At 33.0% G+C, this 16759-nt stretch overlaps 2 protein-coding genes across 2 annotated transcripts; one reads left to right on the top strand and one right to left on the bottom strand.

Annotated features, from left to right (window-relative positions):
- Positions 1-39: 39 nt before the first annotated feature.
- On the top strand, positions 40-9361 carry Rrp6. Its single transcript, XM_015979922.2, has 8 exons — positions 40-302; positions 353-745; positions 796-974; positions 3000-3827; positions 3880-4042; positions 4092-4481; positions 8460-9167; positions 9215-9361. Exons 1-8 carry the CDS (start codon positions 213-215, stop codon positions 9296-9298), a joined length of 2835 nt encoding a protein of 944 aa, XP_015835408.1. The 5' UTR covers positions 40-212; the 3' UTR covers positions 9299-9361.
- Positions 9300-14801, bottom strand: Idgf2 (imaginal disc growth factor 2). Its single transcript, NM_001044627.1, is given in 5 exon segments — positions 9300-9826; positions 13379-13547; positions 13599-13902; positions 13955-14214; positions 14675-14801. Coding segments are annotated over 5 exon segments (1320 nt in total). The 5' UTR covers positions 14790-14801; the 3' UTR covers positions 9300-9354.
- Between the last annotated feature and the right edge of the window lie 1958 nt (positions 14802-16759).

Raw genomic sequence — 16759 nt, 5'->3', positions numbered from 1 at the left:
TTCAAATTAATACTCCCTTACGTTCAAATTAACAGTTTTTGGTTCCAATGAAATGAAACCATAAATAAAAACGGCAAAAGGAATTTTAAAAAATTCAATCCTCCAAAATATTTTTTCAAAATCCCCCTCCATTACAACTTCTTGTCGTCTGTCACTTGTCAAAAGTTGTGGTTATGTTATGAAAGTGAACAAGTGAATTATTGGAGCTTAAAATGGGTGACAAAGCTCAGGAGCACCCTGAGGGAGCAAGTAAAGACTCGGAGATTATCCCGGGCTACTCGTCCATGGAGCAGTTTACGAAGGTTGCTCATTTTGGTATTTTTGAGGTTATGTCCTAACGTGGGGCTTTCAGGACGGCTTTAAGGTCCTAATGGAGGCGATCAAGCACTCCAATGCGTTACCGTCGGGTCGCGACTGGGACTTTTACAACATTTCCGACTCCTTCAAAGAAATCATGAAAGTGGAAGGCAATCACGTCTTGCGTTTAATGAACCAAGTTATGCGTTGCAATGATCTAGACAGTAATCTAAGGAACCGTGTTTTGGACGAGAAAATCGAGCTTGTGATTGAGGCAAATGATATAATTCTTGAAAAAGTTGCTAATAATATCGACGAAATGAACGGGATTCGCAAAACGGTGGTTGCACCAGTGGTGTTGCAAACGGTCAGCGCCCAGTTGCCTGTGAATGGGTCTTGGAATCGGCAAACCGCTGCCACTGTTACTGTGAGTTCGGTTGTTCCTGAGGTAGTGCAATTTTCACTTTCAGTTGGGCTTTTTTAACGACGTACTTTCAGTCAAGTGGCCAGAACTGTATCAAACTGATTACCGCCAAGAATATTATTAGGCCCCAGAAATTTTTCAAGGACCAAATTGATAACAGGAATAAGACGCCTTGGTCTCCGAGGATTACGGAAAAACCAAATTCGCTGAAACCGTTGGCCATATTTTTAGAAGAATATGAAGACAGGCAAGAGTAAGTCATTTTTCTGTTTTACATCAGATATTGGAGTAAAAATCTCAGCGACTTGAAAAAGTCCATTAATGACTTAAACGTTAGGAAATTAATCTTTTTCTTTATAAAATTTGCAGATCTAAATTAATTAAATTAATTAACTAAATTATTATTTTCAAATATAGAGTATTTCAGAAATGAAATTCAGGATGACTCAATAGTGGGTTATTTACCGATTTTTGTTAATATGCAATCAATTATATATAATACTGCTGATTCCAGCAAACCATATTGGAAATCATTAAAAAATCTCAAAGTTAATCCACGATTACATTGTTTGGGCAATCAAAATGTCAAATTTGTTTTAACCGTTTTGCTAAAATTTCCTTATGGTCAGTCTTCAAGTGGTAAGTTTATTTTTGGTTGCATCTTAGGACATGTCAGAAATAATCCGCTATTGACTCACCCTGTAGAATACAAACTTATGTTTTTTAAATGGAGCACTCTAAATGTGATTGTATTTTTGAACGCAACTTTTAATACTGATGATTTTTATGTAAAGTTGGATTGGCCGATTCTGCTTAGTTATATAATATTATACTAATATACCTAAGCTATACCCTAAATTTTTGTTGGTACGTTATATCTAAACAAGAAAGTTTACACATTTAGCTCTCTTTAGTCGTCTCTACAGCAAAACTTTTTTTTATAACAAAGTTAAAAACTTAAGCAAGTACTTTTTATTTTTAATTTCTTTGAATTATTTTTTACTCTTGATAGCAGTAATAAAAAATCTACATTTCTCCTTATTTGTAAATTATTGAGTGCTATTGACAACTAATTGACTGGCAATTGTCGGATTAACAGATAAAATCACAGTGCAACTCGATTTATTTAAACTCTACATACCTGTAAGCCTAGCTTTGTTAAGCTTTATTTATAAGCCGAACCGGTGTAGTTAAGCCTTAAAGTCAATTTTAATTATTCTTGACAATAGTAACTATAGTAACTCTATCACGGATGATTTGTTGGGGTTTTAAAGATTCACCATAAATACATTTTAAAGTTCTTTTAGATACAAAAATTAAAGGTAAGTTGTTCCATTAAAATTTTTTAAATTATTAAACTTACAACAAACCTCTTCATCTTTTTATTTTTTTGAATGCAGTGAGTTAAAAAAAATGTATTCTTTAAGTTTAAACTTTTTTCTTTAAATCGGTGAAAATCCTACTTTTCGAGAATTCTTAATTTTTTGTAACATTTTTTAAAAAGCTTGTTTTTGTCAAAATTAATAGTTATTTATTTAATGAGTTTGAGTGTAAATCGGACGCTTTATTTCACGAGTGGATTTTTAAACCACGAGTGAAAACGAGTGGTTTATCATCCACGAGGCGAAATAAAAGAACCGATTTACACAAAAACGAGTTGAATACAACATTTTATTTTTCGAAATAGACTCAGCAAGGCTTAAAATTGCTTTAAATTTGTTAAAAATATTCTGACGTTTCGTACTGAGAAATGCCAAACAGTTGTCAAAACTTCCTTACACAGGAGAAAAACCGTAAATTTTGACAGTGTCGAAGAATAAATTATTTTAAAAAACTAAGTAAAATTGGCCTATAAAAAATTAGCTAAAAAACGTTAGTGTTAAAAGCTACATCTAAAAATGCAAAAGCAAAAAAAACATAAGTTTGTATTACATCTATATAAATTTCGGAAACAATCTGTATACTTGAAAATTATATAGTTTAGGTGGGCCAGGGGCTTGGTATTTACGCTTTTTGTAAAAAGATTAATTTTTTAGTATTTTCGAATCTCTGGGATCACCCTGTGTATTCATATTTTTAAAACATTTCGAAAAATTGCTCTAAACAGACTATTATATTCAAAATTTTGACTAACAAAACTTGACACACCAAACGTTTATTTTAAACACTACGCGTTTTAACCACAAAGTGAAAATATAAACTATTCTAAGTTTTATAAAATTTTGAAACATTTTTATGGTGGAAAGGACTCTAAAATATAGTCACTTATTTCTTGCAGATATTCTCATCCTTACGAATTCGAGTTGGATCGCTTCCAACCTACACCTTCACAACTAATTGACGAAAAGTCAGTACCGCCTAAAAGCCTTTCAGACACCCCTTTGATTGAGATAGACAAAGCGGAACAACTAGACGAGCTAGTTGAAACGCTCAGACATTGCAAAGAATTTTCCGTTGATGTTGAACACCATTCTTACCGATCTTTCATGGGAATCACTTGTCTCATCCAAATTTCAACTGAAGACAAAGATTATCTCATTGACGCTCTAGCTTTACGCGATAAACTCTCAATTCTTAACGAAGTTTTTACCAAAAACACAATCGTTAAAATATTTCACGGGGCCGATAAAGACATCGAATGGTTGCAGAGAGATTTATCACTTTACGTTGTGAATATGTTCGATACGCATCAAGCAGCAAAGGCGTTGCAATATCCAGCACTGTCTTTGGCTTTCCTAATGAAAAAGTTTTGCAATGTTACTCCAAACAAGCAATTTCAATTGGCTGATTGGAGAATTCGTCCGTTACCAGACGAATTAAAATCATACGCTCGAGAGGACACCCACTATCTTATTTACATTTATAAAATGATGAAGCGAGAGTTGTTGCACAAAACCAACAAGTGTGATAAACTCTTGCGATCGGTGATTGAACGCAGCACTGAAGTTTGCAAAAAGCGATATTTCAAACCGATTTTGCACGAAGACAGCCATTTGGAGTTGTACCGAAAGTGTAAAAAAATGTTCGACAATCGGCAAATGTACGCCTTGAAGGAGATTTATGTGTGGAGGGACAACATAGCGAGAATTGAAGACGAAAGTTTAGGGTAAGTTTTGTTCCTAAGATTCTAGTTTTCGGGACGAATAAAAATCTTGCAGTTACGTTTTGCCCAATCACATGCTGCTGCAAATTTCCGAACTGCTTCCGCGCGAAATGCAAGGTATTTTGGCTTGTTGTAACCCAATTCCGCCCTTGGTCAGGTCCCATTTACTCGAATTGCATCAGATTATTTTAAAGGCTCGTGAGCAGCCTTTGGAGAAAGTAAATAATTTTGTTTTGTTGTATTTTGTGTGCTATTATCCAACTTTAGGCGATTTTGAAAGAGACAAGTGGTCGAGGCGTTTTGAAGGAAATGTCCAAAGTGAACATGGACAGTGTTTTACACTGTCCACACGACTTAACAAAGACAAACGAGTTTCGGGACGATTTACCAACTCTGCTGCAAAATGAGCAATACAAAGCGGAGAATAAAAGGGTGGCTCAAGTTGATTTAGCGATTGAAAAACCGTCATCATATTCGATTTTCAACTCCGATCAAGGTTTCAAACCAGGTGAAGCGTTTAAAAAACTGCACACTTCTGCGTATTTGAGTCCTTATGAGCGGTACAAGTTAGTTAAGCCGTTCGTTGTGGCAGAAGATGAGGCAGCAAAGGCGCAAAAAGAAAAAGATGAGAAAACTGATGATGAAAGGATAACTTCGGTGAGTGGTCTGTCGTTAGTACGGGTATCTAAAGGTTAGGATATGAAACGACATATAAATAAAATGGCCCTGTTCTCAGGAGTTTCGTTAATGTCGCCAGAGAGCGTCTAAGTTTTTAGAAAAATGAATTTGAAAAAATGGTTGTATTTGATAACGGTTAACAAAAAATACAGGCAGATAGAGTTAAATTCTCAATAATAAGACATAAACATGATGCAGAAATTTTATCGTATACTATATTTAAAAAAATATATTATTATAACAGAATTTTATTTATTATAGAAATTATTGTAGCAGAAGTCTAAGAAGCTCGGGCTTGGAGCGCAAAATGTTAGAAAAGAACGTTTTTTTAAGTAAATAATAAAAATTATCTAAAGATTAATTCGGAATCGGATTTTTGACTTCCTTGCTAGTATGGCTATGGGGAATATAAAAAAAATGCTCAAAGTCGATTCAAATTTACAAAGAAGATTTTGATCATAACTTGTAATGCAATTTACTTAAAATTAATAGGTCTTTCATCTAAGGGACAATTAGATTTATCAAAAAATATTAATGCAGACAAACATATTTTCAAATCTTGTAATTTTATTGGAAATCATGGCTTGTAAAGCGGTGACTAATTGTATGTACAGGTGAATGATCGTTTTTAGCATTGAAAAAAGTAAAAGACATCTTCACTATCTATCTAATCTTAAATTAAAAGCGCTATAGCAATAATGTATTAATGTCCCCAGTTTTGACAAAATTATCAAAAACACTTCATTTTTGATAAATATAATAAAAAATAATCATTTTATTAACAAGAAAGTCAGAGAAAAACCTTAAATTATTAATCATTTCTTATTTTTTTTATTGTATTATTTAACTATGTACTAGTATTATTAGCATTTTGTATAAATAAACAATCGAAATTTATTATAGGGGACAATTTTACAATAATTGTGATACTCACCATTACTTATCATTATCAAAATTATTAAAAAACGGAGCGAATAATGAATCAAACACTAAAATTTAAAAAAGTTTTGATGAGATAAAGAGGGTGAATCTACCAAATGTATGTCTAAAATAATAATCGCTCAATAAGAATCAGCATTTTTAATTATTATTAATTAAATTAATATTATTATTTATTATTTTATTTAATAAAATACAGGTGTTTTCATTTTTATATTTAAAATTAATTAATTAATATTAACTAATTAATTAAGCCGCAAAAAATTGTTAAACCTTGTGTCATCTGAGAAGAAGCAGTGTTGTTCTGCCATCAAAATCCATACAAAAGTGTTGCTGGTCCCAAAAATTTATTAATAAAGTAAAAATTCAAATAAACGTAGCACCCTCTGCGAGAAAAAAAAAAGACAGACGAAATTTTCTTGCGCTTTGAGCGCCAAAATACAGGGTTTTGTGAATTGCACCCACAAATTTTAACCACTTAAAGAATGCGTTATGAAAAATTAATTTGAAAACAAAACAAATTCCGTATCCAAAAAATTTTTTGATTTTTCTCCCCACGATTTTCACGAGCCGTTCAGTGGGTCTCTCCTTGTTAGGTGCAAGTAAAATTTAAATGAAAATAAATTGCACTGAACGTTGACCGTGAACGTTTTTATGCACAAAAAAGGGATAACTTTGTGCACCAAAAAAATTAGCAGGTGTTTGTTTAGACGTTCGGTTAGTTAGTCGTAATCCTACTTTCGAGTGAATTCACGTGTCAGTTTGAAATTAAATCATTATGGCCAATTATTCAAACGCCGAAATGAGTGATCTGGTTTTAGTGTACGAGGTAGTGGAAATAATCCCGTTACACTCTTACCATCTCCAGCGGGTGCAGGCTCTCAGATTTAAATCCGTGTGATTTTTTTTGGATTCACGTGAAACAACTAGTGTTCAAATTGTGTTCCAAGTAATACCGCCAAGGAGCTAACCGTTTGTGTTACGCAAGCATCAACCGTATCATTTAGAAATCACGAGGGGATGTGTGCAAGACCGCAAGCTTTCCTACCCTGAAGAGTTCATTGCGACCGAAGGGCAACATTTTGAGCAATTTTTATTATGGTACTGACCCACTAACATTGACACTGATAAGTTTTTTTGTCTTTACGCTCTTTAGGTTCAATAGTTTCTTTTTATTAGAATGAATGAAAATATCGTATCTAGACATAGGCGAAGACGGATTTTCAGCCTCAACTTATTTTTAATTTTAACTCAGAAATGATATGTTTTTGGCAAAAATTGGAGAGAGAAAAGTTGTTTCTTTTGACGAGGTCTATTAGTGGTTAAATTTTGTGAGCGCTATCCACAAACAGCCTGTATGTAGGTTGATACGCTACTGCTGAAGATACAACAAAGTGTATGGAATAAAGTTGTAGAGAATTGTTTCCTGTAAAAAAGCCCGCGACACCATATTTTTTTCTACAGTTCAGGGATAAATTAACTTTCTATTACTTGACCACCGGTAAAACGAAACGAATCTGTCGCTCCAGCGTCTTTTGAACGTTTTTTGGGTCTAAACCGTTGATGATAGTGATATGGTTTTGCAGACTTTTTTAGAGGAAATTTAATTCTCTACAAATTTATTCTTAACACTTTTCTTGTACGAGGTTAGATCAATATTTACGGTTCCTGATATACAAAGAAAAAGAATTTTTTAAACATTTTTTGTTTGTTTCTCAACATGATCTTCATGGACTTCAATGTACTTGGTCCATCGATGTTCCAATACTTCAGTGCTTTTCAAGAAAAGTTTTCCGATTGCTCCTCAACCCGGCCATTTCCTGCGGTCATAACTTCATTATCGTCCTCATATTTTTTCCCACGGAGGTTTTCTTTAAATTTTGGAAATAGATAGTAATCACTGGGTGCCAGGTCTGTTAAATATGGAGGGTATTCTAGGATTTCAAAGCCAGGGTTCTGTATGGCAGCCACGACAATGTAGATTTTATGACCGGATTTTGTCCCGATGGAGCAAAATTTTGAGTGACAACTTTTCTGGTCTTTTTGGCTCGATGCATTCGGACAATTGTAGAATTAACCCTGCATAATAAAAACCCATTATCATTATTATTATCATTAGAATTCCTTCTGTAACCTAGAACACTGTGACCAAAATCTTTCCCCCGTTGAATTCGAAATTTGCATAGAGGTGAAAAACCTCTGTGATGCCACTCCATACTTTGCTTTTTGCCACTTGGAAAGGAGGAGAGTCCACTAAAAGATCTGTCATAAGCTTGTGAATTTCAGTTGGTGTTAATCCCTTTTTCTGCAAATATGTTATCACCGCTCTGACATAACATTTTTTCTACTATGATTAAAATTTATCTGTCATCGACCGTTCCACCAACATTTTTTGCAACTTTGCCCTTTGCGCTTTGCAAAAATAGTAAACTCTAAAGTTAATGTGTTCCACCAATTTTTTCACTGGTTGTAAATTTTTGTAAAGCAAAGTATTTTTGCAAGGTATATTTTACAAAGTGTGTAAAATATACTGTTGTTGATGGAACGCAAAGTCGGTGGTGGAGTAGGGCCCAGCTGTTAAAGAACAACATACACATAAACAAAACTTGGCACAATTAATTAATAATGAAAGTTCTCATAGAAAAATAAGAGCCGATATCATGCAAAGCCTACTATGTCAGGGACCGTAAATACCCTCGTATCTTTAACCGTATTCACAGCTTCTTGAAAATTACGGAACGAAGGCGAAATTTTAAATAATTTTTTCTTATGTCTCTTATGAAAATTGTAGTCGTCATTTTTTTTTTAGTTTGTTAGGAGTGCAAAGCTCAAAATTTCTGCACTTTTCTTCTAATAATTAGTGAATTGGTTGGACTTAAATTAATGTAAAACGATTTGACGCCGACACGTACTATTTTTTTGGGTTCAGAAAATTCTGCAATTTTTGTATTTCCTTTCATCTCCTACTTATAGTCCTTCTTAGTCGTTAGTTAATATGAAGTTTAATTTTGTGTTCAGATTAGGGATCATTTCGTGCAATTATCCAAGAAGTTTAGTGAGGAGTTGCAAGCGCAAAAAGAGGAAGAAGAACGGAAGGAGAGAGAATTGTCATTGATAGAAATGGGTGCTTCAAGGAAAAGAAAACGAGATGAAATTGATTCAGAATCGCCTGATGTGGTGATAGTTGAGGACAGTTTTTATACTCCGGTTCCAGTAATAAGCGATGTTATTGATGAAAATAATTTCTATCGCAGAAAAAAGCCACGCAAGCGGAAATTTGATGAAATTAATGATGGAGGTAATGAAGGTGGTAAAAAGAAGAAAAATAAGAAAAAGGGAAAGAAAGGGAATGTACAAGCTCCTGGACAGTTTAAAAATGAAGGAAACAAACTAAATCTAACTCAAGTTCGTTCATTTAAAACTGAAGGAAAACAACAAAATCAAATTCCAATCCATCAGAATAAAGGCAACGGAAATAAACAAAATCAGGCTCAAAATGTACCGAAGAGTAAAAGGAAAAGGAATAATGCCGGACAGGGGCCCCAAAATGTTCAAAAAGGCGGGAATCAACCCAAGAAGAAGTTTAAGTGCAAGAATGCAGAACAGAACAATAAGAGTTCGAATTTCATGCCGTATGATTATTCCTCTGTTGATTTTAGGCAGTTTCAAGGTGGGGCCGGCAGTGCCAGTGGGGGTGTGCAGATGAAAAGGACTTTCCAACCCAAGGTGAGTCAAATTTCCAATTGATATTTCTGGCGCTACTCGTATTTTAGAATCGCGGAAAACACAACAAAAAGGGGGCTAAATCATCGACGTTTGCTAACTTGGGTAGACACAACAGAGGGCAACACAACTGAGTTGTTTATTTAATGTTGTATATTTTTTCAAAAATAATTACAATCGGTTATAACATTTACAAATGCGTTTTAGCGGTTCTTAAAATATCGTATTTATCCCGCCCGCAAGTTCCCTTAAAGTCGTCCAACGACAAGTCAACAATTGCAATCCCTCCCAGTCCTTTGGCTTTCACATAACTGGCTTTATATCCGGCTGTGTCGGTGTCTTCATAACCGACCCAAAAACCGCCGTTGTTATTTTCATCAGGGAGTCTAAAAATGTAGGATCCTTTGCGTTTTGAGGGATCTGGGACTCTTTTCACTTGGAAAGCTTTCTGGGTTTTGGCGTTTTGTGGGTCGTTGAGTAAAGTGCAAATTTCGGGGTAGCTTAAAAGACCGGCGTCTTTTGTGAGGGGGCCTGCTTCAGCAGGGCCCGAGATGTGCAGAGGCGGAGTGCCGTTGATGTCGGATTCGTCGTCCATTGCCCAAGCGCGACCAAAGGTTGGGAGACCCAACACGATTTTGGCGCTGGGGGCCCCGTTACTCATCCTAATTTACACAAGAATAAAAGTCGAAAAATTAAAACGATTTGCTGTTCTAACTAAACTCCACATAGAAGTATTGGGAGTTTTAATAATGATAGTCTCCTGAAAATTTGTATACAACCCTTTCCGTTAGCTTTTTAATGAAAATTAAACCAAATGGCGGCATTTTGAATGGAAAGTTGTGTTTTTACTGCATTTTTGCTTTACCCGAGCGATTTTAAGTGAGTGTTTTCAGCTTTCCCTATCCCTAAATTCAGTCTTTTTTGAAATGATAATGTATTTTTTTGAAAATTTTTGGATTTTTACTTTTGGATCAGGACATTTGGCGTCTTAAAAAACAGGTTAAAATCCTACAAATTGAAAAGCAAGCAATGGAGAAAGACCTAAAACCCTTCAAAAGGCAATAATCTTCATTCACTCCAAAAGTACCTAAATTGGGCACATGAAAAAACAGGGCAGAGTCTTAAAAATTTTCCAAAAAATAAACATCCGTAAAAGATCTAAAAAACTTACAAAATGCTTGTTTTTAAGTACCTAAAATGGCTTTTTATTTTTGGACTGGGACATTTGGCGTTTTCAAAAAACAAGGCAGAACCCTAAAAATTTAACTGCTCTTCCAAAACAAAACAATCGAAAACGATCTAAAAACCCTTCAGAAAGCATTATTTTGTATGAACCCCAAAATTACTCAAATATCCGTAGGCCACTAAAAATTGGGCATATGAAAAAACCGTTAAAATTTCCCAAAATAATGCAAAATTACTTTAAGAACGCCCTAAAAAATTAACAAATTACCTTGTTTTTAATCACTCCAAAATGGCTTTCTGGACCAGAGCAATTGGCGCATGCGAAAAAAAGAGAAAAACAACATCAAATCAAAAAGGTATATTTGGCGCCTTACAAAACAAGACAGAATCCAAAAAAGGTATGTTTTTCCTAAAGTAAACAACCGAAGAAAACATGAATCTTTCAAAAAACAAAAATCAAATTTTTTATGCGCCCAAAAAATACACGAAAATCAATAGACCACCAAAAAAGGGGCACATGGGAAAACTGTTGAAAATCATCCAAAATCAAACATAATTACATTAATAGCAACCAAAAAAACCTTACAGCATTCCTTGTTTTTAGACATAACAAAATGGATTTTTCTTTTTAGATAATTTTATTGGTACACGCAAAAATCATTGAAAAAGAGCCAAAAATCTTATTCAGGTTATTTGTCAGGTTTTCGAACCCTCCAAATGGATTTTTATTTCTGGATAGGACGTTAGAGCACAGCTTTTCATTGGATAGTAACTGGTAAATTAAAAAAAAAACAAAAGACTTGTCTGAATAGGTTTAAAATTAGAATATAAAAATATTATTAAACAAAAAATTAAAACTATATCTGACTATATTACCAAGTTTGACATCTAATAAAATTTGGTAAAATCTCTTAACATCTTTAACATATTCTGGCAACCCCAAATTTTATCTCTGACCAAAATTTACTCCAAAAAAATATACTTTAAATCCAGATTCTTTGATGAATATTGCTTATTTTTCATTACCATTCAGCCAAAAGTTTAAATTTTTCCATACTTTGTCTTCTTCGTCTACATGGATTCTGATAGCTTTATCTGTTTTTTTCGTAACATCTTAGTTTAGACCAATTAGACACTTTAAAAAGCTAGAAAATTCTCTATGCCTCAGTTTAGCATATCCATCTTTCAACGCTCGTTAATTTATAATGATGTTAAAGTTTTTGATTCCATGGTACTTTTTCAGTTGAATGTTTCGGTGAATAGAATTCGTAACTCTACAAAGATTTTTTGTTCTCACACGGTTAATTGTTAATTTTTATGGTTTTCATCATTGCATGCTACATTTCCACTTTCATTTGCATTCTTTTCGCATCTTCTTTGGTTTTAAGTTTTCTTTTCATTTTATAGAGTTTTTTCACTTTTCTTTTTGTAATTACTTACTTCTCTGCAGTTACTTACATGTATGTTTATTTTTCCTATTGTTTAATTTTTATATAATATTTTTTTTTATTTTGGGGTTGAGTTGAGTAGCCTTTGGTTAGACTTCGTCCCACAGAGTTTGTATATTTTATTTTTTGTTTTTTCTATAAAGGCCTCATTATTATTTATTTATTATTATTATTATTATTATTATCGAGAAATTCATTGGCCATTGCTTTTTTCTGAAATTCTCTTCCACCTAATGAAATAAAAATTGGGGCATTCCATTTGAAAAATTGATTTTTAAAAGTGGTAAAAGCTGTCCTTAAGATTTTGGAGTTTGTAAACTTTTTTTCTAATTTTGAACACACTGAAGGGCAGATTAGGTTTTTTTTTTATTGTCTAAACACGCTTTTGAAAACCCTAAAAATGCCAATATTACAGATTTTTGAAGTAAAAAGTAAAAATCCAAAAATTTTCAATAAACCCTGAATATTTCGAAAACGGCTTAATTCAGGTCCAGGAAAATCGCCTTGAAATAACTCGAGTAATCCAAAAATGTAGTAAAAAATACATATTCCACTAAAAAATAAGAAAGTTAATACTGACTTCCGGTATAACCGGAAGTGCCGCCATGTTGGAAATGTTTTCATTGAACAGAACGGGTTATGGTTGTGTACCAGTTTTCAGATAAGGGGCGTTTCACGTGAAGCGGACAACTCAAAAAAATGCAACAACCTGAAATTCAGTTACAATTGTTCTCTTAAAAGGTGTGAATGTAAATACGTAATGATTTTTTTGTGAGCGACTTTAAAAAGTTATTGACTTCTAAAAATTGACCAAATATTATGCATAACGTTTTTATAAACTATTATTCTAATTAAACAATATATAACAAAATATTTAAAATGATGTTTAATACACAAAATTCACTGTTCTTTTTAACTCTAAAATCGAATTTGAAATTTGATTTTTTTTTTCGCATTGAAAACCGGAATCGAAGTTGCAAATCCGAATTTTAGTAACTTGGATCATTTTTTTTAAATAATTTTTATTTTAAAAAGTAGCTTAAAGTAAGTAGAGATCCCATTTTGCTTTACACTTATAGTGTAAAATCTAGTTATTATAAGCTATTTTTTGAAATAAAAAAAAATTAAAAAAAAAAAGGTCCAAGTTACTAAAATTCAGATTTAAAACTTCACTTCCGGTTTTCTACTTGAAAAAAATTTTAATTTCAAATCTGATTTCAGAATAAAAAAGAACAGAGAATTTTATAGAAAATTCTTTATATAGATAAAGCACTATTTTAAATATTTTGGTATGCATTAGTTTTTTAAATAAAATCTTTCAAAAACTCTGTGTCTCATATTTGTGAACTTTTTAGAAGTCATTATCTTCACAAATAAGTGTCATACAAAAAAATCATTATGTTTTATAATCGTGCTTTCTAGGAGAACAATTATCCCGAATATGACCGAATTTCAAGACGTCAAATTTTTATCGTTGTCAGCTCGCGTGAAATGCCCCATAAATATCATTATTAATATCAGAACTTGCAATACTTCTAATGTGAGTTTAGGCGGAACATCCTGCATGACAACATTTCTTACCAATACTTGACTTGAGCGTCGATATTTTCGTCATTTCTCCGATCAACCAATTCGTAAAGGGGCGAAGGATAATCAGCTTCTTTCGGGTTTCTTGCAGGTGTGTAAAAATCGAACGCTTCAAGCACGACAAATTCCAAGTTTGGTGATAAAGCTCGAGGGTCATAATAGACTGAAAATAAAATATTAGTTCATTTTATCACTATTTTTGCGAATATTTCACCTGTGCTGTTAACATTGGGCAAAACGGTTAAAGTGACCAACAAATTTTCGGCTTTGAAAGCCCCTCGAAGCTCCCTCACTAAACTAACAAACTGTTCCCGATGTTCGGCCGCATTCTCGTCCAATACCTTGTCTCCAGCTACCGTTTTTTTCACCGAATGCCAGATACTTCCAAGTTTGGATCGGATTTTCTTCGGCTTGTTCTCGGGGAATTCCCAGGCCAAGTCCAGGCCATCGAAACCGTAAGCTTTGACAAGGGTGTAGGCAGAGTTTACGAACGCGAGTCGTCGAGTTGTGGTCTCCAACTATTTAAATAATTGAATAATTAACTGCAGAAGTGAATAAGTTGGCACTTACTAAGTTTCGGTATTTGATATTTTTTTCTTCGTCTTGGCCGCTGACATCGGCGTTGCCTCCAACCGAAAGTAGGACTTTAAGTTTAGGGAAGCGTTTTTTGAGGTCTGTGACTTTTCGATAGTTGTCTTTAATTACGTCGAATTGTTCATTGAGTGGAGTTAGTTTGTAAGTTTCCTCGTCTATGGCGGCGTAGCCGTAGATAAGGTGGGTGCAGTATTGCAGGGCCGGTTCTAGGTCTGTGATTTCGAATTTTGCTTGCCCTTGAGGAAAATATTAAGTCATGCAAATTAGAAGCCTTTTACAATTTTGCTAACACAATTACGGCCCAAGGTTGGCCAATTTTCCAATAAGAGTTTGCACTTATTTCCATTTTAATTTAATAACAACAGATTGTTGCTGACAGCAAATAAAAACGAGGTGATAACCTTTTTTAAGATAAGTGATTCTTAGAAATCGTGTAAATGTTAAAAAAATCAACACGAATCGTCACAGGGGTTTCTAGAATTGTACGTGAGGTGCCGGCTTATTTTTTCTTTATTTAGCACCTAATTATGTAATTTGTATTCTGTCGCCTTTATGCAAATACATTATCCAACGGTCATCTGGCTTTCAGTTCACGGTCAAAAAATAAATCCATGACTAAGCCGGTGTCAAGGTAAACAAATAAACAACGTTTGTGCTCAAATTTGATTTTTGTGTCAAATATAAAGTAAAACTTACCCTGCCTGAAGTGCGACTTGCTATCGTAGTAACAAACAACTTTGCTTTCGGCTTTACAGTAAGCTGCGAATAAAGTAGCTACAGCAAAAAATAGAAGTGGCTTGAAGGAGCCCATGGTTTGTGGTGTGTTGTTGGTGCTGTACTGAATGGTTAGCGCGAATTTGCAGCTAGATATTAAAGAATCAAGGCACTTACCAGTGGTTTATTGTTGACGATTACTAACACTTTTGTTGTTACATTGAATTATTCTAATTTTACGAAATTAGACTATTTAGCTACTCTTGGTTCTTCAAAATATTTTAAACTAGGAAAAGCTTTGTTCTTTTTGTGTTAACCGAATTTAATGTTTTGATTTTAAAAATTCTAGTGAATGTGATGATGGACCTTGAAAATTTTGAAATTTTGAAATTGGCAATTTTATGCTTAATAAAAAAAGGTGTTGAAAAGTTTGAAATGAAAATTGCTTTACTTACCAGTTATCAAATTATCATACAGGGTGTACCGAATTTAAAAATCCATTATTGACTTAAATATTTGAATAATAAATAGTTTTTTACAAAAGCTGTAGATACTAATCTCCTGCATCAATTCGGAAATAAAATTAACTAGACGCCCTCTGGTGATGACTTTTGAACTATGTCGAAAACAGTAACGAAATTTTTGTAATTCCACATTTAATTGACATTTAATGAATTCTTTAACAATTTTGCGTGTATAGTGTTAATTGCTTACATTAGAGAGAATTACTTTAAAAGTACGTGGTGGTAAATACTAGCGTTCACTTTGGTTCTGTGGTTTTTCGAGGTATAAAGTGTTTCTTGTTGGAATTTGAAAGTGGATTAAAAGTGAAAAAGATTTGAATTTTCATTACAAAGTGTTATCAAACAGTTGTCTAATTAAAGACTATAAGTAATGGATTACAGCGAACATAAATTTGGGCTCAAGAAACCAATAAATTAGTGAAGTTTGTGAATTTTAGGTTAGAATTTTTCCACTGACAAAATCATGAAATAATTCGGTAAATCTACAAAACTACAATTAAGATTAACAACTGCTAATGCACTTAAACGTAAATTATGCCAAAAGGTAGACTTTTCATACAATAGTTATTCCGTATAGGCAATGTAATAATTGTGAAGCCTCAAAATTCGTCCAACGCTCAAAATATCCGAATAAACATTTTCCCGCCATTTATGGTTACTGTTTTCGACCTACCTCAGTGGCGCCCCCAACGGTAACTTTACTTCCGAATACAATACAAATTTATGTTTTCTTAATGGAACACTCAACATTTTATTGCATTTTTGGACGTAGCTTTTAATACACTGATGATTAGAGGGGGAAAAATATGCATGGAAATATGCTCAAAATATGCAAAACTTTTTTTAAAATATGCAAAAATTTATACTCTTGATACCTAGTTAAAAATAGTAAAAAAATAATATTTATTTATTTGAAAAAAATATGCGTACCAACAAATCAATTTTTGTTTAAGATACCTACCCTAAACAATTAATAAATTAATCAATTATTAATTAGAACTAATTAATTTTAGGTAAGTTGTAAACGATCTATTTTATTATTAGTAGCTATTAGTTGTTTTAAAACTAAAAATACCAAGATCGCATTTTCTCTCAAAATTAGTTGTTATAAAATATTCATGCACTTCAAAAAATTAATAGGTAATGTAATTTACAGTTTCAATGAGAAATCTAATCATTAATAACTATTTTACAACTTTATCAACCTTATTTTGAAAAAAATCGGTAAATGCGACTTTGGCTCATTTATAGTTTTAAAACAGGTAATATTTATGCTTCAGTTAATGTTACAAAGAAACGCATTTTTTTCTGTTTTGAGATCTTTACATCTCTCTAATTCATTTAAAGTTATTTTGAAAATTATTTGTTAATTTGTTAAACATTCTTTGAATGAAACGACTCAAGCAATTAGCAAATTATAATTTCTAACAACATTTCGCCAAACTGGTTCTAGAGCATTATGAAAGTTTCTCTTCAAAGTGTAAACAATCCATTTTTCACCAAAAAGTCTCCACTAGGTAGAAAAGGGTTCCGGTATTAAGAA

Source organism: Tribolium castaneum, chromosome 5, assembly GCF_031307605.1.
Source record: "Tribolium castaneum strain GA2 chromosome 5, icTriCast1.1, whole genome shotgun sequence".
NCBI classification, from domain to species: domain Eukaryota; kingdom Metazoa; phylum Arthropoda; class Insecta; order Coleoptera; family Tenebrionidae; genus Tribolium; species Tribolium castaneum.
Note: the sequence above shows the minus strand (reverse complement) of the source record. Positions and strands in the feature narration are given on the sequence as shown.